At 35.5% G+C, this 25,534-nt stretch overlaps 1 protein-coding gene across 1 annotated transcript in view; it reads right to left on the reverse strand.

Moving 5' to 3' along the window:
• Positions 1-25,534, reverse strand: part of LOC140155224 (apicoplast pyruvate carrier 1-like) — a 48,138-nt gene that overhangs the window by 20,709 nt on the left and 1,895 nt on the right. The window contains exons 2-7 of the mRNA XM_072177976.1: positions 12,016-12,083; positions 11,508-11,629; positions 10,978-11,104; positions 9,598-9,749; positions 7,374-7,491; positions 427-669 (exon numbers count right to left, since the gene is read on the reverse strand). Of these exons, the coding sequence (XP_072034077.1) occupies positions 427-669; positions 7,374-7,491; positions 9,598-9,749; positions 10,978-11,104; positions 11,508-11,629; positions 12,016-12,083 (830 nt within the window). The remainder of the gene's footprint in view (positions 1-426; positions 670-7,373; positions 7,492-9,597; positions 9,750-10,977; positions 11,105-11,507; positions 11,630-12,015; positions 12,084-25,534) is intronic.

Here is a 25,534-nt window from a genome sequence, read left to right on the forward strand (position 1 = left end):
GACAGCTCTTACTTTTGAAAATAAGGTAAAAAGGTTTTTAAACTATAGTCTGTATACCTTACTCGAGTCAGTAATTAAGATATTATTTTGTATCTATAAATGTAATGATGAAATATATAAAAATATACATTTTCCAAAAGGATATGATGCAAGGAATCCAACTAGCATAACAGATTCCTGCAAAAATTAACAGTTTTTGAGAATATCTCAATTTGATTTTACTTTACTGACTCAAGGAAAGATATACGGACTATAGTTTTTAAAATAAATAGGGAAATATCTCAATTCACACCTTCAACTAATTATGCAGATTTTGGCTAGATAAAAAATATCAAAAAGTTTTTCTGAATAATCAACTGACCCTACTCCAGAAAAAGTGGAAGACAAACAAACATTTTTTTCTTTATAAACACCGTAATACTGCACCTTGTATAGAGTTGAAACAAATAGTTGGCCTTGTCCTTGGAAGAGGAAGGCAAACCAAAGTGTCCAAAACGCTCTTGTCTTGACAAGCTCCCTGGGACTTAGATTTAGACCAGAACTCTTGCTATCTAACTCGGAATCTGGTATTGTTTGTGGTTCCATGACATATCCTGCACCACTGTCTGTGCTGACTGTGTCTGCAGCTTGCACACTTGATTTCACCAGCTCTGATGCTTCAGTTATGCCCTGTAATGAGGAAAGTAATAAGAGAGCTGGGTCAATAGTCTGACAATACATCAGCTGCAGGTATTGTGTAAGATTGAAACTATCCAGTATGTCTGTGTCGGATGAAACTTTTTATATATAAAAAAGTGAAATTTGATATAGAATGAACCTCTTCCAGAAAGGATGAAAGTTTTACCCATCCACCTTTACAGAAAATTGAACAAGTAGATTAGTAATTACACATTGCATAAAATGGGCTATTCCATTTAAAATCCACACTACACCTGTGGAAGATTTTGGAAATCTTCCACAGGGGCAGTCAGGGGTGGATCCAGGATTTTGAGAAAGGGGGGGGCACTCCTGAAAATGTGACCCAATATAGCGTAGCAAGCAAAGCTTCAGAGAGTCCAGGGGCCTGCTTAAGGCAAGCCCTGGTGGGGGTCCAGGGGGCAGAGTCCTAGGAAGCGCATGGGTTTGGGGCATTATAACACATTTAGACAGGCCTATTTTGGGGTATTTTTCGTTACTTTGTCTGGCCAATATTTGTTTTAATTACACTGAAATCAAAACCAATTTTGACAATTTTGGCTTTATGTTTATGGTAAAATATTGCGTGATGCATGAAAACACTCCATTTATGACAAGTAAAAACAGCAACATAGGACTTTTTTGCCATATCTCTTTAAGAAATTCATATGTGGTCACTGGTGTCAATTATTTCAGTTTTATTTGGGCAACTCTGACCAAAGTGGGCAAAGGGAAAGATTTATTGAAATAAATTTAAAATATTGTAACATATCTTTAATTTGCAAGTGGGTTATTTAAAACATTCTGAGAGGATACTTCATGGCAAACATGGCTATGATATTGGTTAAGAGTTTACAACACTGGTGAGGGCAGCCTAATCGAGCAATTCCACAGATATCTACCCCCCCCCCATCCATGTATGGGGCAGTACGAATTTCAAATGGAATGAACATGTTTGGCAGCTCCATTAGAATTTCATACACCTTCTGAGAAAGATTCAATCTGAATCTTCCACCACAGAGGGGGGGGGGGGTGAGTTTCAAATGGAGCTGCCTAATGTGTTCATTCCATATGAAATTCATACTCCCCTGTGGCAGATATTTCCAAACTCTTCCACAGGGGTAGTGTGGATTTTAAATGGAATAGCCCAATGAATGTATGTTGCAAGTTAGTATAAAGAACAAAAATGTACAATATGACACAGGTGCAATCCTATTAAGTAACAGATGGAAAATATTTTATAAAAAGATTAATACATAAAATAATAAAAAATAAACATAAAGAAAGATGTTCAGAAAACATAATATCTGTTGCCATCTCAACACAAGATCCATATTTAAGTTCAGTTTTTCTACTGGTCTCATTGGGCAATGCCTTTAAATATAAGAAGAAATAAAACCACATTCCAAGTAAATATTTGAATGGCCTTGAGACATTGAATTTAAATAACTTGTGTTAAAACCATTTTTCATAACATCAAACATAGCCTAATGATGTACATTGTATTGCTTGAAATTATTGAATTAAAATGCTTCATTATGTAGGCCATAACATTCAAGTGCATAGCTGGGATTTATTTGGGAATGTGTGTGTGTAAGGGGGAGTGGACCTTAAATGACATTTTCCCTTCAAAAGGGCTGATTTAATTTTTTTAAGCAGACATTTTGTGAATTTTTCCTTCAAAAAACAGCTGATTTTTATTTTTTTTACAGTGGGCCTTTTTAGAGATTGGCATTTTTTTTGGGGGGGGGGGTCATCATGCCCCACACCCCCTGGCAACGGGCCTGATAACATTTTAAAATTATTTTGCCTTCTTTTGAATGCTACCCCTTGGTATTTGGTTTGATTACATAGCTTTTAAACAGTGGTGCTCCACTACTGCAATTATCTGAGTTGGCCATTTTTCACATGTATATGACAGGGACAGTTAAAATATCACCCCGAAGAGAGCGGGTTAATCAGAGTTATATAAAATGATCTTGTGAAGTGTGATACGAAAAGTGCAAGTAATGTCTTTGCCATGGAATGACCTTTGTCTGATTAAATGCATTTTGTAAGTTTCAGATGAAATGAAAAGTAAGATGGTCATAAATGTTAATACAATTTACCTAAAACATGCCATAAAAGTATGTGGTATTTATTAGGTGGAGGTGCCATATTTAGCGCTAGCTTTGACATTTAATTATTTTTTATTTTCCACCCAGCTTACCCGAAAGTGAAAAATAAAGAAAATAATTCAATATCCAAAGCTAATGCTAAATGCCTAATGAATGAAAATTCATAAGAGGGTTATCAGCAAATGAAGAATATCACCATAAAACTATACCAAATGTCCTGCGTGCATAGGCCTATAATCATAAATGTTTTTAATTTAAGAGGTATGTTTAGTCCCGTAGACCCAGTCAAAATTCATGCATGTACAACGATTGATTGAAAAGAATGAGATAAGTTATAAACATCTTAAATTTCAGTTTGCAAAATAAACCTTGAATGGATCAATGGACCTACAAATACTTTGATAGGGTCAGGATCTTATAGACTGTCTCAATATGGTTTATATACAGTCATCATTTAAGAAAAAGTACAAGAAAATAATATCTTTAACATAGTTTGCACTAAACAAGACCCATAATTTTAGATAGACTCAGGTGCTGAACTTAATGTAACAATGATGGAGTATCCTTATACAGTTATATGAAATATATTTCTTAAATATCAGTTTGAGAAAGCCTGTGTGACTTATAAGGCTAGTTTAATATATCACCTAACAGTAGATATGACTCATCTCACATATCCCATATCTAAACAGCTCTCTTTATGGCCATCTGCATATTTTTGGTCCATATCATTATCAAGGTTTTCACAAACTACAAAATTTAAGCTCTGATGTTGACTTCATCTCACCGCTACATGAACAAGCTCATCAATGTCTTGCATCTGGACTACATGTTTAAAGCTGTGCTAAACAAGCAGCAAATTAACAACAACAAATAAGCACTGTGTACATTGAAAATTGTGAAACCTCGCATGCAGCTATGTTTCTGAGACTTTTAGTCCAAAAATATATACTTTTAAACAATTCTAAAAATTTTGAAAATTTCTGTCAAAACTAAAGTTTTATTTGCAAACGTTTGCAAATGTATGCAATTTTTTTACAGCCTGTGTGCTGTGCTTGGTTGGTTGCAAGCCAACTTTAAGTCAATATATCTATACCCAAAAAACAAAGTTTTCAAAGAAACCCAAACTACGCCATCACATTAAGCCTAATAAAAAAATAAACATGTTTCACATCCCCTCTCGCTTCCTTTTTTGAGGTTTCTTCAATTTCAGTTATATAACTTTTCAAAAAATATGTCTAGGAAGTTGAAATTCTTTCTATATACAAGAAACACTTTTGAAAGGTTTTATGATTATTAGAGGGGGCCTACCTCTCAGAACAACAAAATAAAAAAGGCCGCCTCCTTTTTCCAGGCATTATTGTGTATGTGAAAACAGCTTTAAGTATGGGCATTTATACTGATTTTGCAATAAAAATATAAAAAAAGCCCCCTCTTCCTCCTTTTTTTCAAAAACCCGGACATGAAACATGTTTTTAATTTTACTTGGCCTTATCAATTCACATGTCCAAGTAATCCAATATATGTGATGTGATCAAGCAAAATGAGTCGTATGTCAGGAATATTGATTTTGAGATATAGCCAATAATAATATTAAACTTCCTTTGTATTTTATTGTTCCGAGCAGCATTCAAATAGCCATAGATCTGGAACAATAAAATACAGCTCTGAGAATGGCTCATATGATGAATTTGACAATTAAACTTTGATTTTGATCAATATCAGACTCATTTAGCTTGATCGCATTACATATGCATTGATGATGTGCACAATTATGATGGCAATTCTTTGCAATAATTTTTTTATCTATGCCAGACATAAGCCTCATTTACTCACTTTGGATCACATGCAGGGCAAATATTGTATAATAGACAAGGGATGTAAGATTCACATAATCCCTGAATAGACTCTATGCAATAATAATAGGGAACAGCTATTAGCAGTGGCGGCTCCAGGGTTTTTTTGGGGGAGGCAGCAAAGTGAATTTCAGAGGGGGGCAAAATCAACCAATTTTGCTCAAAATTGCCGCAAAAAGTGCAAATTTTCATAATTTTGGGATTTTACTGGAGGAAAACTAGGGGCAAGAGTTCTGACTGGGTATCCTCCCCCAATGGCACCGCCACTGGTCTGAAGGGTCATTAATCCATAAAGGTAATAAAGTTAGGGTTTAAGGCTAGAATGGTTAGGCTAGAATGGTTAGGGTTAGGGTAAGCATTATGGTTAGGGTAAGTGTTAGGGATAAAGTTAGGTAAAGGTTACAATAGAAGTGTTAGAGTTATGGTTAGGCGTTAGGTTATGGTTAGGGTTATGTTTAGAGTTATGGCTTAGGTTATTGATTAGGGTTAGGGTGAAGTTTAGGGTTAGGTTAAGGATTATAACTAAATCATTGGGTTTACGAACTAAATAAGCCCTCCAAATAATGATCTTTAACCCAATAATATACCAATCAAAATGGTAATAAAAATTGAAATGGCAGCCATCTTGGATCTATCAGCAACATGTATTTCAGAATAACAACTGAATCATCTGTTTAAACCATGTCTGATATACAATTATACATACATTGTTTTATATAAGTTAATATTGCATTGGGATTTCAAAATACATTTATACTACTTGCATCAATTCCCATGCCAAAACTGAGCAAAGATGGAAGCAATATAGACTCCGTATGATCCAGTACCTGGTGCATAAAAACAAATAATGCTGTACTCAAACCTTACCAAGTATGTCATCAACGTGTACAGACCTCAACTCAAATTGAATTACACTTATTTGCAGTGATTTCAATATAAGTATAGTGTAAAATAGCTACATATCTTTCCAGGCCCGTACGCAGGATTTCATTTGGGGGGTGCTGATTTTGAAAAAGCGGACTTTTTTTCCAAGGGGGGACGATTTTGTGAAAAGTGGACTTTCTTCCCAAAATTTGAACCTTTTTTGACCAAAAAAGCATAAAAAACCTGATTTTTTTGCTTGCTACGCTCTCAAATTCTGAAATTTTGGGACTTTTTGTATACTATTCCAAATTTGGGGGGGTGTCTCTCTCTGCGTACGGGTCTGTATCTTTCTTAGATATATAGTATACTAAATCCTGTGCGACATCACCACTGGGTTTGTCACAATATACTCAAGCATCAAGTTTACATCACTCATACATAAATTATAGCCAGTTCATTGGTTGATTATTTTGCAATATGTTTTCTATCATCAGCCACATTGTTGAAAATGTTTGAGTTTTTACCATGCCAATGACACTTTTAGGATGCAATATGCTGTGCCCTTTCACACTTAGCCAAATACAGTACATAGGCTTAGGAACCGGAGGGGGGACTTGGGGGCTCAGCCCCCTCAATAATTTTGGTGCGGGGCTTAAATACCTTTCAGCCTCCCAATAATTCCAGGTGAAGTTGTGATAAAATAGTGGGACAATGGGTGTTTGTGACCTATATTTTACAAAATTTTATGACTCCAAGGGAGAAACCTCCCTTGGGCACCCCCAGGGTGATCCACCATATTTCTTTCAAGTTTTAGCCCCCCCATGTTGAAAATCTTCCTAAGCTAATGCAGTATGCATGTCCTGTACGTGTTTGCAGGGAAGAGACGGCTTCATTGCATGATTTGCACATACATAATTACCTCTTAGACTCACTGATTAATTATGTGCAACTTAAGGGGATACTATACACCCCTGGCCAATTTTGTGCCTATTTTTGCATTTTCCTCAAAAATTATAGCGCATTGGTGACAAGTAAGATATGTATATTATAGGGCAAGGACTACAACTACTGCACTGAAAATTCAGCAACTCAAAACAAATAGTTATTGATTTATTGATCAAATATTGGTTTTCCCTCATTTTTGACTGTAACTCCACTACTCATGTCTGTGCTGAAATAAAATTTCCAGTGCAGTAGCTGTAGTCCTTGCCCTATAATATACATATCTTACTTGTCACCAATGCGCTATAATTTTTGAGAAAAATGCAAAAATAGGCACAAAATTGGCCAGGGTGTAGTACCCCTTAATGGATAAATTGCACTTTCATGAAAGTTCATGAAACAGCAAAACTTAGTGTTTTCTTGTTGAATAAGTATGAAATGTCATAGAATTTATTCATGAGTGATTAACAATACTGAAAGATGTATTGTCCCATTTCATGAGCTGGTACTGAGGGGTGCCCATCCATCTACTACAGGTAATTTGTCAACAAATTTGGACCATTGTTATACCAAATTCAGAATTTTCGCCAAATTTAATGCAAATTGCCAAAAGTTTAGCAAATTTTAAAACTTTTTGACTACCTAATTTAAAAAAAGACCCATCCATACAAAAATTGGCCTACAAAAAGGGGTCATTGATATACCAAATGGTCGCAATTGAGACCAATGTTTGTGGTCAATTCTCTGTCCCGCACTTTTTGATCTGCTCTGATCTCATCCTATAAAAAATATTGTGAAACTTTTGATAATAGTTGTGCAATCATCATACTCATAATCATATATCTTTGCTTATACACATTTCTTGCACTTATAAGGTGAGATGCTCCCACCAACATGACAGTAAATAGAATTTACTTACAAAATCTTCTGGTGGTTCAGCCAGTAGTAGAACACCAATGAGTTGAATGAGAGCATAGATACCACCTATGAGCAGGAAACAAGATGGAACCTTAGCCAAGATCTCTTCCTGACCAAAAAAAAAAAAAAACAAATCAAATCAGTTTAGATTAAATCAAACTGAAGCAAAATCAAATCAAATCAAATTGGCACAATGCCAAAATGCACACCTGCATTTCAGGCCTATCAAAGTGCATGCAAAAGCAAGTGATTATACTAGATGGGTTTTATAGTATACATTATTTGCTTTAGGATACATCAAAAATGTTCAACCAATGAGAGAGGTAAACTCACATCAAATAGTGTATAGGCATAATTCATACAAATCAGGAATTTTAGACCAATAACATATCTCTAAAACAGGCATCCGCAAATAGCGGTGCACGCAGCACTAGTGGCGCACTGCCACACTACAAACTTACACACTATACCGCTGTATCTAAATACTCGACAGCTTTGTAAGGTCAAATTTTTCACTGTGAGGTTACCACGCTATGCGGAAGCTGTTTTGTGTGACCTTTATGCTAACTCAGTGACCCGTGTTCACTCACGCTGCCCTGCACTTCCGCCGTGAATCAAATCATCTCCAGACACGCTCCATAAGATATGCTAATGCATGGAGTACAAAGAATTACTATGATCAATACCAGTTAAACAGGTGATTGGTATTGTACTCCATGCATTTGCATGTCTTCTGGAGCGTGTCTGGAGGATGATTTAAGTAAAAATAAAAACATGTTTCAAGCGTCCGGGATTAACAAAAGGAAGAAGAGGGGCTTGAGGTCCTTTTTATTTTATTGTTCTGGTAGGTACGCCCCCGCTAGTGATCACAGAACCATCCAGAATTGTTTCTTGCATATTAGCAAGGCTATAGAAAACATCTCAACTTCCAAGTCACCTTTCTTCAAAAGTTTTGACTGAATTTTAAAAACTGAAAATAAATTTGAAGCGGCCTCAAAAAGGAAGCGGAGGGACAAGAAACATGTTTTATTTTATTCGGCCTTATGATCTTCCGTGCAGTAGAAACGGGAAAATCCGAAATATTACTCAAATTTGGTCCAACTTTGGCGTAAATGTAACACAAAACTCGAAAATGTAACACGTTAAAACTTGCACAGTGTCATACTGTGTAGTTTTCCAATGATGAAAAAAATCAAAGTATTCATCGGAAAAATCCAAGAAATTGTGAATCTTGCGATGAAATTTATACCTCAAAATGTTCCAGAATTGTCAACTTGCCTAAAAATTCCGATGATCAAAAACATGTGCGCTGAAAAATGTCATTATCTGCCTTATCTTTTCACCGATTTTCAAGGTTTAAAAAACTTCGTGTATATTGCCATTTTGTCTAAATGCAAGTTGAAAGTTGTCAGATTCAAAACATCATTCAACCCTCAAAAACCTTTCTAAAATCCCGTGCGAACACACGAAGATTAAAAGTTCGGCTGGTCATTCGGCAAACATCGGCAGGATCTCGCTGAGTCGACTGTGATTGGTCCAGCGGCTGGAGCATGCGCGAGTAATTTAACAAGCATTTGGATACAGTAATATTTGTAGTGTGCCAGTTCCCGAGTGGCGTTTTTGATGATTTTGAAGTTTTTTGATCATTTTGAAGTGTATTTACATGTATGTTTATCTGTAATATTATGTCTGTTGAAATAGTTGAAAACATGAACAAAAACATGCCAGGAGATCCCACTTTCAATGGCCCAAACCCACAAGTTTCCAGGAGCTCCGTCCCCTGGACCCAATCCCAACCAGGGCCCTAAGGAGGGACACTGGACCCCACTCATGAGATGCTACCCTCCATTTGGTTAGTGGCACTTTATGTTATTTCATTTTTTAACATGGCACTTCACAGAATCCATTTGAGAATGCCTGCTCTGAAATGCATTCGGCATACAATTGCAACCTACTGCAGACCTCCGCGAACTGAGGACGGTGCTCGTTTGCAGGTTCTTGGTTGGAAAGTCTCATGTGTCCTCATTTGCAGGCAAACAGACTCACCCCCTACATACACAAACAATACATCGACTGCTCAGTGACAAAAGTGGGTAAGTGCAATAGCTGCCATGTGAGCATTTGGCAATTTACACACAGTATTTGTACTCATCTACACATGGCAGCTACACATAGCAGCTATTGCACTTACCCACTTCTGGCACTGAGCAGTCGATATGTATACTTACTTTTCACCAGGATGATTAGGCAATGTTACATTAGGTGTCAAGTTATGAGGGTTGATGTAAGCAGTCTGTACTTGATCAAATATGAATGCTCCTCCACCAAACCCACCAACCACAAATCCATTAATTAGTCCCTTCCTCTCTGGCATCCACTGAAATATATCATCGTCAAAGTTTAAATGCTTGCAATTGAGATGAATCAAACACTATACGCTGGCAAAGTGACGTAATAAATCAAATTAACTACCATAGCAATAGGTGAAAACAATTTTGAATATATCACGCTGCACTACAAGCAGGTTGCACTCATCACCTGTGTATTTTCTGCAGTCACAGATTGAATACAATTATACCAGTCTTTTCAGTCAATCTTACACTTTAGTTTCAAGTGATCAGCATGATATAGTTCAATGCAGAGTGTACCATGTGAATGTACCAGTGCAGCACGATTTATTCAAAATTGTTTTCACCTATTGCTATGGTCGTTAATCCAATGATTACATAACTTCACCAGCATATACAACTCCCTGTATGTTTCCCAGGGTTTTTTGCATGAAATCCTTACACATGGGTCTCTGTTTTGAAGAAAAAAAGTCTTAAACATTGGTCTCCTTTCAACAATGATCCACTCTACTATGCATGAAAAACACAGTAAATTAACTGTTTTTTCACATGCTATGCACAAAAGTTATGCTACAAATGTGAATTTGATAAAAAAATTAAAATATGAGTCCCTATTTTTGATAGAACTTAACCCACAGAAACAGGGTTCGGTAGCTCAAGCTGCATGCACCCCACCTCAGAAAAATAATTGAAGTTAATCCAAATTTGAAAAAATCCTTCCAAATTGTTTTATTCCTTTTTTAATTAAAGATTTTTACTAGCAGGACAGAGGAAAAATGGGGGTATATCCAGGGGTGTATAGGATGCACTTTGCAGGTGCATTCAGGGTTTCTGAAAATTCACATGAATTCAGCCTTTTTTAGGTAAATTTCAGCCACTCAGCCCCCGGTTGCACTATAAGCCTTCCGGCATAGTCGGTTTCTGGATCAATACACTCCTGTAAAATTCCATTAAGTAGTGATGTTAAAGCAGCACATTAGTGCTGTGGGTGCTAGCCATAGGCTTCAACATAAAAAGACAAAGTTTTGAGATATTTTCTCAAAATATCAAGAGCTATCTCAAGAACCACTGAACCAATACACGGCTTGTTTGAACTCATTTGAATGCATTTTTCATGCTATTCCAAATATGGTCATGAAAGTTTACAATTCTGAAATTTTTAAATTAAAAAAAACAAATTGAACGTTGTCGTCTGCAGTCGACACCCGCGTGGAGAGTTAAACTTTATTCCTATAATGTTTTTGTCCATATACATACCTTCATTGCACAAACTAATGGTGAGATATAAGCTATACCAACACCCACACCAAACATGAAACCATAGGTGAGTACAAGAAGAGCGTAAGAATTCTGCACCGATAAACATGACAGCATCACACCACAGCTGCAAATAAATTATTAAACACATTGATATTCAAATACTTATTTATTGTCTTCAAATAGTTTTAAAAGATTTTAAGGGAGTGATTTGGGCCTGTTGGCAGGCATTTTGCCAGCCTCTTCAACATGATATTTTCATCCCATTCAAGTTTTACTTGACTATTACTAGAGTAGATATACAAATAGATATATTTTATATTTTTGCCATTCTGTTTTTACTTGTCCAATGCACAGTCATTGTCTTGTGAGTTTGGCAATATCATCAGGCGTTCGGCCAGGATCAATGCATACATAAAACGCAAACATGGACAGGTAAAATCATTTGTATATGACATAAAGTTAAACCACTCAGTTTAAAGTTGTTATATATTTTCCAAAAGCTTCAATGCAATTGACATTATATATACCTCATAAGCCATGATCCTAGTAAAGTAGTAAGACGAGGTCCAAGTTTCTTCTCCAGGAGGCCACCAAATGGCATTGCTAACCCTTGACCAAAAATGGTCAAGGCAAATATCAGAGTAGATTGCTAAACAAAGTGAAAACAAAAAGATAGAATGGATAAATGTAATTTCCAAATTCCAATTATTTATTTTTATTTCTTACATATATTATACTGCTTCAACCTAGAAGTACAAACCAAATCTGTGGCATCAGTGGTTGATGCTCTACATCACATGCACTGCATGTTAAAAAATGTGATGCATAAAGATTGTGGTGCGCTCGGCAAGCACAAATCGCAGTTTGCACGCTAAAGATGCATTTACACATGCATTGCACTGAAATAATTATTCTCATACCTCCAGTTTCCGAGGTCTATTTACTTTGTACTTCTGGTGTGCTGTGATTCTGTGTGACTATGGGTTTCCAGGCAAATTTGACATAGCCAGGATACTAACCTGGATACTAGCTTACCTGATATCTGACATCTCCAGAGTCTGTATTGGTTCTCACATATGACATGATGTATGGAGACATATTACCTGTTAAACAAAGAAATGAACAGTAGTCTTTAATGGATCAGACAAAAACCTCCTTATATATTCGGGCCTCTATACTTACACAAATCCCCGGGCACAAATCCCATGGTACATGTCTGAGAGCTATATGCCATGGGAATCCTTTCTTGGACATTCAAAAACAAGTCTGATTCCTGTAGACTGCATTGCATACAATTTTGTCTTTGGGAGCAATTTTTATTTTTAGTTTAATAGATATCTAGAAAGAAAATGTAATTCATCCATAAAATGGGTTTTTAAAAACAATATATATTGTGTTTTTTTCATTTAGAGCAAAAAAAATAAAGGCTTGTCTCAAAGCTCACGAGTGGTTTGATTAATTGGTTAATTTTTTTTATTCTTGACTTGGTATTTTTATGGTATTTTGAGAAAAAAAATTTGATTTTCGCCAAATTTTTCCGGAAAAAATAAAAAAAATAAAAATTTCTGCACTTCTTTTTTTCAAATCATGTGATTTTACAAATGCGCACTCGAGCTTTGAGACAAACCTTTTTTTTTTGGCCTTAGGAGATGACTTTATTTTTTAAATTTTAGATGAAGATTTCTGTGATCAATGAAAATCCAAAAAGCAAAAACAAAACAGTCTCTTGTAGGCTAAATGTGTGATTTAATTTGCAATGAAAATTAAGGTACCAACAACTTTGTTTTCTTCAATTTCTTCAGCTTTTTTTTTTTTTTTTTGCCAACTGTTTTGTAATTTTCAGGCAGGAGGATCCATTTTGTGAACCCATTATGCATGTTTTTATTTATGAATGATGCATCCCATACACGATTATTGCAATAGAATATTGAAATTGACAAAATTTTACAATTTAAATGTTATCGCAATAAACTAGCACAGACAATTTCATATTACGACCACATATCTGATCTGGCAGTGACGTCACTGCAGTGAAGCAGCTGTTTCACTTGCGCATCTATACAGCATCTTTAAGCGTGTATGCGTACGTATACCAGCGCTTTGAGCAAATGCTAGCGATTTGAGGCTGTGCCCAATGAAATGCGCTGGATCAATGCAACTCAAAATTGGGAAACATATTTTTTAAAGGTAATTAAGCCTCAATGTAAGACAGAAAACAGAAAATGAAAAATCAGAACATTCCCCTTTAATGCATGATGGTATAAACACAAATACCTGTAGATTTTCAATTTTATATTCCATAATAATTAATAGTAGTTATTTTATATACCAATAAATTAAATTTACAACTTATTGCATGAACAGTTTTATAACAACAAAACCACAGCTGAATACTACAAACCCGGGAATCTATGGTTTCCTTTCAAACTAGTATTTTTTTTAATATCTTTATTTACATATATATATATATATAGAGTGATACTGGTAGTTGGTAATTAGGCCAAAGAAAAAAATTGTTGTGTTGCCCTCCCAAGCCTAAAATCTAGTAGTACAGCCGGCCGGATTTAAAAAAAAAAAATTTTACCAACTCAACCATTTGATACCTACTATTTCACAGTAACATGAGTGAAGAGAGGCCCAAAGAGAGGCATATGCATAATATTGGCTGTATTTTCTACCCAATATTGAATATTTTATTGAAGTAAATATTAATATTAAGACCCTTCACAATTAATTCTTAGTTTACTATTTAAAGATTTTAAAAAAGGCATGAGGTAACTTAATTATTAGTTATTTATAACTTATTATTTTCTTCATTTTGAAACAAGTGGTCACAGCCCAATATCAACATCTTGCATGGTACATTTTGGCACTGCAGATCATATTGCAATTATGATAATAATATGTGTTATTTGTTTGTTCAGGATTCATGATCAAAGTAAGAAAGTAGCAAATTAATGTAACAAAAATGTCATTTAACAGAGAAAATGACAGATAAAAATCAAATAATTAAATATTTTGCAATTCTCAATTTTTGATGCGGGTGGGAAATAGGAAACTCAAAATCAATTGTGAAAGGCCTAACATCCATGTTGTTGGGATTCAATGAGTAAGTCCTACTATCCAATTAAAGTGCTGGCTTGGGGCACAATCTTTTTAGTGAACATCAGGGATCCGGGAATAGGCTTGGGGGTACATGTATGATATATATAAAAAAACATTTGTTAAAAAAATTAAAAAAAAAAAAAAAAAATTAATTAGCGATTTTGACCCGCCGCCGGAGGGCAACACAACATTTTTTTTGGCCTATAATGTACTTATTATGGAGCATTTCATGGAAAGGGATTCCATTAATTAAATTCACTTGGATGTCTGGAAAATACTCTTTTTAATTAAAATATAATTGGAATTGGGTGGGTGGTACAGTAATCAGATAAATTATGACATATTTTTGAGTCTTGAGCTTGCTAGCCTTTTTACCCTGACGAGACCTTTGCCCTCTGTCAAGTCACACAAAATTAACATTTATTCACTTACACTCTTCAACTGTTTTATTTCTAGATTTTGTTATGGATACTTTTATGAAAATGTATTATTTTGAACATTATTTTCGACCCAAAAAGTCCCATTTGCAAGCATAGCGAGTGAAAAATAGAGGTTTTTAGCCCTTTTGGGTCAAAAAAAGGTGCAAATTTCCAAAAAATTCCACTTTTTAAAATCTGCCCCCTCCCCCAAGTCCACTTTTTCAAAATCAGTCCCACCCCAATAAAACCTGGTTATAGGCCTGATTTTGAAATGACTTTTCACCTTGCATGGTAAAGTGACATTTGAGGACTGACTGCAACATGCTTGACTTCCCCAATTGATAAAGCCAGTCAGTGGGTGTTATCTTATTGCATCTACCTGCAATCCTAGCTCTCTAATTGACAACCATTACTAAGCATGTTCACACACGGTTCTTAAGCAAAAACTTGGGGAAATCCGCCGTGTGAACTATCTTCAGGATTGCAATCCCTGAATTCGCTGTCGTAGTGCATGTTAGTAACCAATGGTTACTGCTCCAAGCCTGGGCTCATACACCTGCTGCGAATTTTGATATGCCATATGCTTTGTGTTGTGATCATTTCGATCTGTGGTTCGTAACAAAGCAAGCGTGATCCAGTTGACCTAGCAACGGTCATATTCTAACGTGCACTACGACAGCGAATCCTCAAGAAATTTAGAGGATTTTGTGATTTCCCCCGAGTGATCCTCGAGCGCTATTGCTGTGTGAAAAGAAATGTGACCACGTTTTAGAGGAAACATTTTGCCATGTTATATGAAGGGTATAAGAACGTTTTAATAACATTCAAAAAAAATTGAAAATGTGATGCAAAACATTCTGACATAATGTTATCTATAGTTTGATCAGCTCGTAATACTAGGCGGGATATGTTAGGCTTTTACCACTATGCCAAAAAATAGACCCATGTTAAGTCGAGTGCTAATTTACTTGACCTACCTGGTCTGTATTTTATGTGTTAAAGGACCAGTGTATAGGATTTGAATTAATAATTTGTGATGCTTCTGGCAAAATGTCACAAGACAATTCTCAAAATTAATTATTTTGATAATAATCCGCAATGTTATAAGGCCCGCCGATTACGAGCTGATCAAAGTAAAGGTGTTGCGTGCCACTGTAGGTCACAGTACAAGCTTCAGGCTGTAACTCTAAAGCTGATATCATCAGGCATTATTTGCAGAACTCGAGTTCCAGCCTTCAATGGAGTTGTGTGGACACACACAGTCGGGATTGACTTAGGAATTGCAATAAGCCCAATCGCCATTCTAACTTCCGGTTTTTGAGAGCAGTTTTGGGACACTTTGACCTCTGACATATCGGGAAAATTGACGTAATTATTATTAATTTTCTTATTATTGTCACAATTTTGATCATTAAAAATACCAAATAATTAATTTATAAAATACTTATATTTTTTACATTTGTTTTAAATATTGTAAAACATTTTAGATTATATTTTGTACGTACAAAAACCCAATATTTCTGAATTTTCTGTAAGGTCAAAGGACAAAGTGTCCTAAAACTGCAAAAACTGTCCTACAATGCATTGCAAACTTCCAATGCCGATTGGGCTTATTCTTGAGTACACTGATCCTCCAGAATTCCAAGACTGTATGAACACACTCATTTTACTGCGTTTCCATTAGTGTCAAAGTGGGGCTTCATTTTCTCATCACAGAAAGCTCCGGAGAAAGCTAAGAAGCAAGAATGTACAAAACACCACAGGTTAAAAATGTGGGGGGAAAAGAAATTTGTAAACTCTATGCATGCTTATTGGGATAAAGATGGAAAGACAGAAAAGTCCAGGAAAAGTCAAGCATACATGGACATACTTAGTTCTAAGCCCGGTTTTGTCCAGGCACCGAGCAAGTAAACTTGATTAATTATTAATACTAAAACCATGAGTTAACTATTTTATCATTCTTAAAACATAATAATATATTTATTGAAAATGAAAATATGACATAATGATGATTTGTGTGTGGGTGTTTCAGCACTGGCAAAATGCGGACACATACATGTAGGAACTCTGCAGTACCTGGATCATAAATAGCATTTAAAAGCATTTATACTCTATGACTGCAGTCAGGGAGTGTAGGGTCTGTGGATAGTGAAAATTATGTCCAGTACTAAAATTTAAAAATTTACTTTTAGCATTTAGATGCATTATACTCAATGACTGTAGTCAGGGGGTGTAGGGTCTGTCTGCAGTTGGATAATGAAAATTATGTCCAGTACTAAAATTTAAAAATTTACTTGAGTCATAAAACAATGAATGGAAATTCACATAGATATTCACTGGTATAACAGATGCATGATCTGGGTTTTGATTTTTGATTTTGAAAGCCGTTTTATTACTAGTATTATTATTTAGAATTTATTTTTTTAATAAAAAGACCAGGTTATTTTCTTTTTTACTTCATCAACACCACTTTCATGTATTTTATATTCAAATCATACGCAGACTTCGTCACCAACCCATAATATACTAATTATTAATAAATGCAATCGACTGCACCACCATGCTCCATGAAACTGATACAGATATTCACACTGAATATTATGTATGTTTTGTCAGAGTCTCAAAGAATTTAAATGGTAGATTATTATTCTGTGTTGGAACTCTCTATAAATCAAGTCTCATAGGTGTGACTATAATGTTTTGCTTGAGTCTCAAGAAATTTAAACATTAGATTATTATTCCACGTTGATAACCTTCTTTAATGAAGTCTCATTAGATAAACAGTGACTTATTGCATTAGAAACAGTGTCATGAGGATAGCACTTGGCTATTATGGCATTCTGCTTGTGTAGTATATGGTGTGACTGGAGCCCACGCTTTAGAAAGCATGGGGTAAATAATGGTGCAAATATATGAAAAGGATTGGGTTACGTGTTTACTGACTACAAAGCTTGTATTCAGTAACATAGCCAGGATTTTAACAGTTTTAGGACTATAATTTTTTTTAATTCACAACCATTCATAAAAAAATATTCAAATGCAAGACCTCTCAAAGCCGTAATGTATGTACGATTTCCGTCAAATTTTAATTTTGTTATTCCTTACCCAGAATGCTGAAATAATATTGGTAATAACTGCTGGGAAGGCTTTTTCTGTCCATTTTAAGCTTATAAATAACAAGTGAAAGAAACCCCACTGGCTATTTTGGTCGTTAAACATGGAGTCCTATGGGGGACATAAAGTCATAATTATGACTTTATGTCAAAATCGCTCTGTTGAACTACATGTACTCACACAACAAATTTGGCTGACTCCATTCAGGTGTAAGTTGGGACATGTATGTGTAAACATTTCAAATATGCCAAAAAATCCGGGCAAAAAATCAGGTTTGAAAAAAATTAACTAATATTTCATATTATAAGATTGTACATAAATATGGCTTCAATTACTCTCATGGGCTGGGCTGTGAAAACCTGATAACACCTGACAGCTTGCTCTTGTGATGCATTAAATGATGCCAACAATATGCAACAACCTTGATTAAAATTATTAATTTGTGTGTGCTGGGGGGGGGGGGAAGAGCTGCACTTTTACCATAGGTAATTGACATCATGGGCTATACAAAATGTCCGATAGCAATGGTACCGTAGTAGCTGTAAAAAAACCAACCATGAAACATGCAAAAAAAAACTGAATGCACTAAAATTCAATTTATTTTAACTAGATGCATGCAGTGTCTTCCGATCCAGTAGAGACAACCCTTTTTCTAAGGAGCTGATGATGCAATAATTATGAGGTCCAGTAGAGGCTAAAATTGGGGGGGGGGGCAAGAATTTGCGGAAAGACGCTACTCCACATTCCAGAAAAATACAGCACTAATTTTATGGGATTAAAAAATATTACCAAGTTCTGCCAAATGAAACATAGCTTAATCCTAATCATTTATTTAGTACTAACTGGAAATAAAACAAAATGTTCACTATTTTACTTAATTAATGAAACATGCATTTTCAGCACATGTTCTGACAATTGAGTCACAAAAATCAAAGACTTGGAACAAGTCTAAGCATTCAAAATCTTCTGTTTATAAATACCAAAATTTTGCTCCAATTTTCACTTTTTTGTGTTACTAAAATGATTGGTCATTATAAGAATAAAACATGCGTGTTTCAATAATTAGAATGCATAAATTGAAATTAGACTTTGTACGAGTCTTTAGACTGGATTGTCACATCATATGAAAAACACCCTAAAAATGCATGTTTTTGGCCCTTAACCCTTTGAACCCGACGAGCCGCCATAACGGCTCACGGTAACCTGTACCGTAGTCCCGACGAGCCGCCATAGAGGCTTCTACCATGGTGTGTCAAAAACCGAAGAGTCGCTAAAGCGGCTCATGTAACATCAATTGTGATATGTTTTGTTTACATCGGAATCCTTTGGCTATCTGGGAGACCGGGGTTCAGGGGTCGTAGACCTTTTCTTTTGGCGTGATGGACAAAATGCTGAGGTGATTTTCGAGTCTATTAGGAAGCTCAGGGTTGGATGTACGGGACTATGTGGTAGGCCAGGGTTCAAAGGGTTAATTCATAAATTTGGCCAAATAGGGAAATTGAACTTGCATTGCCAGTCATAGGACTAAACGAATAATTAGGATTGAGCTGTGTTTCATTTGGCAGAAGTTGATAATATTTTTTTAATCTCAACAAATTACTGCTGTATTTTTCTGGAATGGGGAGTAGCTAAGCGTTAACTGTCGGAGAGTACAAAAGCCAATAGTTCCACTATAGGTATTAAATGTAAATCTATGTTTTTCTTTCGGCTCACTCATATCTGTGAAATAGGTTTGACACTTCAAATCAACCAATTTTCTGAAAAGTTCCCAGGTGACCCTCTCAGATTTTGATGAAATTCCATCAGAATATTCTTTTGTGGCCACAATGAACCCATACAAAAATTTGGCTTCATAGGCCATGTCGTTTTCGAGAAATGGCCCTTTGAAGTTTGGCCCGGACCCCCCTTTTTGGCACTTTCATGAGTGTCATTGGTGATTTTACCAACTTTGGTGGCTCATAACTTCTTGTTCTGAACAGATATAAAGCTGCAATCTTGGATTCTAGCTAACCTTATGTCATATTTTCAGAATCTGGCTCTAAATTTCAGATATCTGCTTTCCTTTTTAAGTTATGAGCACCCAAAGTTGGTCATTTTTTCAACCGCAAGTGTGATTTTGTCATTTTGGGGGTTCCCCTGGTGCCAAAAATTTGTGGTCATATGACTCAAATGTCATAGATACATTGTCTATAGGTACATATCTAAGCCCACAAGCAAGTTTGAGCAAATCAAACCATTAATGGAGGAATGGGCGGTATCCGAAGTAGGCATATTCGGTATACCGAATTTCGCGGTTTATATCGGTTTGAAATCAATACCGAAACCGATACCGAATTTTTTCAAAAACCGAAAAACCAAAAAAAAAAAAAAAGAAAAAAAATCTTTTTTTTTTTTTCTTTTCCAAATTTTATTTTGTTTAAATGTTTTTCCTTACCTTATAACCCTCTAACCCACCCCAACCTTACGACTACCCCTTCTACCAAACCTTACTATAACTATACAAATCCACCCAAGCCCAACTAACCTTTAACCTAACCCAAACCCCTTGCCCTTGCCCCCTTATTGGGGGAGAAATTGATTTCACCTTGAAAATCGGACAGGTATTTAATTTTTATGTTTTAAATGCATGAATGTGTTAATAACGTTTTAATTACTTTATTTTGCCTCATTTCATCGATTTGCTATTTTTATTGCTAAATTATAAAAGAGAAACCTTTAAAGAATTTTTGAAATTTCAAAAAAAATCAAAATTCTGAAAATACAAAAAAATATATTCAAGTGCACAAGTTGTTTTTCATCTGGGTAAGAATTTTTTTATCTTACATGCAGTTTCTTTCTTGCAGGTTAGAAATTTGATAAATAGGTCATCATATACAAAATTCATGCATGGGCCTATTTATCAAATTTCTAACCTGCAAGAAAGAAACTGGTGCATGTAAGATAAAAATTCTTACCTAGAAGAAAACAACTTGTGCACTCTAATGTATTTTCTTTGTATTTTCAGAATTTTAGATTTTTTTTGAAATTTCCAAAATTATGTGAAATGTTTCTCCTTTTATAATTAGCCATAAAAATAGCCATTTTGATGAGATGAGGCTAAACAAGGTAATTGAAATATTATTGACATATATTTATGCATTTAATAACACTAAACATGTCTAGGTCCGATTTTAGGTGAAATCAATTTACCTCTAATTCCCTCTTTGGTGTTGGGGCTGGGGTGTTAGGTTAGTTGGGCTTGGGTGAGTTTGCATAGTTATAGTAAGGCCTGGGAAAAGGGTTATAGTTTGTTTAAGGTCAGAAAAACATTAAAACAAAGTAACATTTGAAATTTGAAAAAGAATATTTTTATATGTTTATAGGTCCGATTTTTAGGTGAAATTTAAATTTCCCCCAATTCCCCTTTGGGGTTGTGACATGGGTGTTAGGTTAGTTGGGCTTGGGTGGGTTTGTATATTATGTAGTACGGTTTGGGGGAGGGTTAAGAGTTTGTTTATGGGTAGGAAAAACATTAAAAAACTTGTGAAAAAATTTAAAAAAAAAAAAAAAAAAATCGATTTTTTTTTTTTTTTTCAAAACCGATTTTTCGGTTTATATCGGTTTTACACAGACGGTTTATCGGTTTTCGGTTTTTACAATACCGATTATGCCTAATCCGAAGTTGGGTTCGGGTGAAAATTTGCTGGAGACCCCCCTTCTTTCTGACCAATGGTTGACCATGTTGACAGTTGAAACATGAATTGAAATTTACAGCCCTGAAACATACTTATGAGACCTACCTAGAAACAAAAATTCAGCTTTGGTACTCAACTCCATCATAGTTAGATGGCAGCTTGAAAATAGGGTGGAAAACCTACTATTTCTTGTCTAAGGGTGTTGAATTCAGCAACCATGACAACAAAATCAGCAAAATTTGACCAAGTTTTTCCACAAGTGTCATATGAAATTTGTTCTGGGTGTGTTTTAGAGGCTAATAAACACATCTAGAGTGGTCTGTAATGTACGACCCAAAAATATGCACATATACTTAGTAAAATTTGGCATATTTTGTTGCCATGGTTGCCGAATTCAACACCCTTAGACAAGAAATAACAGTTTTTTCTCCCTATTTTCAAGAGCCATCTAACTATGATGGAGTTGAGTACCAAAGCTGAATTTTTGTTTCTAGGTAGGTCTCATAAGTATGTTTCAGGGCTGTAAATTTCAATTCATGTTTCAACTGTCAACATGGTCAACCATTGGTCAGAAAGAGGGGGGGGGGGTCTCCAGCAGATTTTCACCCGAACCCAACTTCGGATACCGCCCATTCCTCCATTAATGGTTTGATTTGCTCAAACTTGCTTGTGGGCTTAGATATGTACCTATAGACAATGTATCTATGACATTTGAGTCATATGACCACATATTTTTGGCACCAGGGGACCCCCAAAATGACAAAATCACACTTGCGGTTGAATAAATGACCAACTTTGAGTGCTCATAACTTTAAACGGAAAGCAGATATCTGAAATTTAGAGCCAGATTCTAAATATATGACATAAGGTTAGCTAGAATGCAACATTGCAGCTTTATACCTGTTATACCTGTTGGTAAAAATCACCAATGACACTCGCGAGTGCCAAAAAGGGGGGGGGGTCTGGGTCAAACTTCAAAGGGCCATTTCTCAAAAACGACATGGCCTATGAGGCCAATTTTTTGTATGGGTTCATTATGGCCACAAAAGATTATTCTGATGGAATTTCATCAAAATCTGAGAGGGTCACCTGGGGACCCCTGGTTGATTTGATATGGACTTATTAGACCTACCAATTGCATTATGTACCCACTACTGATCTTGTAATTGGTAGAATAGAATTTTGTCTAAACTATTATTAACATCAATCTAATTTTCAAGTTCCTTTAAATAAGATATTAAGGTATTTTAGCCAAAAAAACAAAAACAAAGTTCATAATTAAGGGTAGACGATGTATTGTTGGTCGAAGCAACCTAAAAATCGATTTTCATTAAATCTAGATCAATATATTATTGAAAATTAACACCTTAATGTTTTGCAAAAGTTCATTCTACAAATCGTATACTTTGCAAACTTGCTTAATTTATTGTTGTTAATGGGTTATATACGTTTTACAAAAGTGTTGTTGTTTCAGCCCTCTTTACAACGTAACTCAAGAACCGCAGCACCTATAAAAGTATATTTGTGATATTTTAATTCTTCTACACGCTCGCTATGAATTGAGCAATGCAGGTTTTGCCAAAGCTCACTACCATTCGTAAGATGCTGTGAACTACCAAATCACAACAGTTTAAAATAATTAATAACCTTAACTGCTTAATTAGCACTTTTAAAAATTTCTTAACAAGGCAATCATATTGGCCTGTAATGCGTAACAACCGAGCTCATGTAGCCTCACCTATTTTCAATTTTCTAAGAGAATTTGAAGATAATTCCTAACAAATAAAGTATCACATAAAAGCTAAGACCCTTAATGACATGCAATGTTTGTCACATAGACAGACCGTGACCTGGGTTGACACCGACAACACGTACAAAGCAGGGGATGCGACTGTTATACAGGTCTTGTCCTCAGAATCGGTATAGGCAATTTGTACAGATCGAGTGCCGCTAGCCTGGCGGACCCTAGTCATGGGCCTGGATTGTAGCTTTCTGGAAGGTCCTGGGATGGGCTCTCTTGGCATGTTTTGTGTACATTTTTAAGTTTTCAATTTAAACAGTCATTATTATACTTCAATATGTCTCTGATAAATCATAACAAGGGTGTTACATGTACATGTAGGTTGCAAAGCAAGGTGTTAGCTAGAAATTGAGGGTTGTCAGTCGTTAGAATAAAGGTGACCCATCCTAATTTGACCTTTTAAACATTTACCAAAATTCTACAGCCCTTTGGGGTTCAAAGAGTTCAAATAATGTGCTGCTATGACCTTGTTTTGCAAATCTGGTCTACATGTACTAAAAAAAAAGGTCAATAGCCTTTCACAACCCCTACAATCATAATGTAGATCAGCAGCGGAGCCATGGGGAAGCACTCCAGTCAGTACTCTTTCCCCCTCGGCCCCACTAAAAACTAAAAAATTACAAACATTTCCACTTTTTGCAGCAATTTTGGGCAAAATTTGTTGATTTTGCCCCCTCACAATTACCCCCCCCCCCCCCAATGTCTCCAGAAAAAAATCCTGGCACCTCCAACTGGTCAAAGGCCAGCATTAATTTTACAACTCCGGGGGATACTCGCATATATAAAGTATACAGGGATGTGCCACTCTAAAGAGGGTTCCCGATTTGAAAAAAAAAAAAGGTAAAAAAAACTGTCAAATTGGCTGTATTTTAGGTAAATAAACCATGGGTCTCGATTTGGAAAAAAATGTCAAACACTGTTAAATCAGCTGTTTTTTAAGTAACAAAATCCCTAAACATGGATAGGGTTATAGTTACAGCAGTCCAAATTTAATTTAAGTACCCCCTCCCCCCGGGCAAATTCCCTGTGTAAAATGATGTGACGGTCAGACATGTCTACATGTACAGCTAAGACTGTTGCAAAGTAAATTCAATTGTATTACAACTTTTGAGTTTGATCTTTGAACAAGTTCATTATAGGAATTTTGACAGTTAATTCTGTACATTTTGAACAATTCCTATGAAAAACAAAGTTTTTTAACTCGCGTTTTAGTGACGTTTCACCACGGAAAATGACATTTATGTATGACGCGACAAAAATTGTTAACAGATAAGAGAAGTGTCAATTTTTATGATAAAAATACTGTTTAATAATACCGATATAAAACATGTATAAAGGTATATTACCAAGGCATGAACCCTCTATCCATCCAAACATCGTAACAGTCGGCTTATTATCGTGAGAATATTCCAATCAGAGCATATTGATCGCGATTTATGTGACATTAATATCATTCATAATCATTGTTTATACATTTTAAATTTAAGGGGGTACTACACCCCTGTGGTGAATTTGTGACTATTTCTACATTTTGTCAAAAACTAATAACAGAGTGGCAAGAAAAGTTATGTATATTATTGGGGCAAGGAATCCAATTACGGTACTACACTGAAATTTCAGTGACTCAAGACAAGCGGTTCAGTATATATGATCGGAAATGAGGTACATCCTAGCGGTACCTTATTTCTTATCATAAATAATGAACCGATTGTCTTGGGTAACTGAAATTCCAGTGTAGTAATTGAATTCCTTGCCCCTATAATATATATAACTTTTTCTACCACTGTGTTATTAGTTTTTGAAAAAAATGCAAAAATATACACAAATTTATCGAGGGGTGTAGTACCCCCTTAAAGCTTTAAATTCATAAAACAATGATTTACAAATTTTACAACACGGATCAGTGGCGTAGATTTCTTTTTGACATTGGGGGGGGGGGGGGGGATGGGGTTGGAAAAAAATCTTAAAGTATCGTGAATCCAACACTTTTGGTGACAGAATAAGTTTATGGTACAAATGGCGTGAAAAATTTTGCTATTTTGAAGCTAAACTGATGAAATATGGTGCGAAAGTGGAATAAATGCGCGCGAAGGGCGCGAAAATTTGCACTTTGGGGGCTAAAATGCGCAAATATGAGGTTAATTTGGTCAGAAACCCATATTCAGGTGTCAACATTGGGGTGATGATTGTATAAATCCCCCCCATCCCCCCGGGATCTACGCCTATGACACAGATTACAACACGGAAAATGGATTTTAGAAAACGGTAAACTTCAGACTCTACACTAGTGGCTTCAAGTCTGATGAAGTCAAAAGTAAAAAATTTACAGTTTTGAGTTGGATCTTTCTTGTTTTCCTTTTTTTTTTAAATTTGTAGACGTACCACTTGGAAAACTGTATTGTGGCGTGCATGCCATATTTAAGAATGCCATTTAAAGCAAT

The sequence above is a fragment of the Amphiura filiformis genome, chromosome 6 (assembly GCF_039555335.1).
Source record: "Amphiura filiformis chromosome 6, Afil_fr2py, whole genome shotgun sequence".
Lineage (NCBI taxonomy): Eukaryota > Metazoa > Echinodermata > Ophiuroidea > Amphilepidida > Amphiuridae > Amphiura > Amphiura filiformis.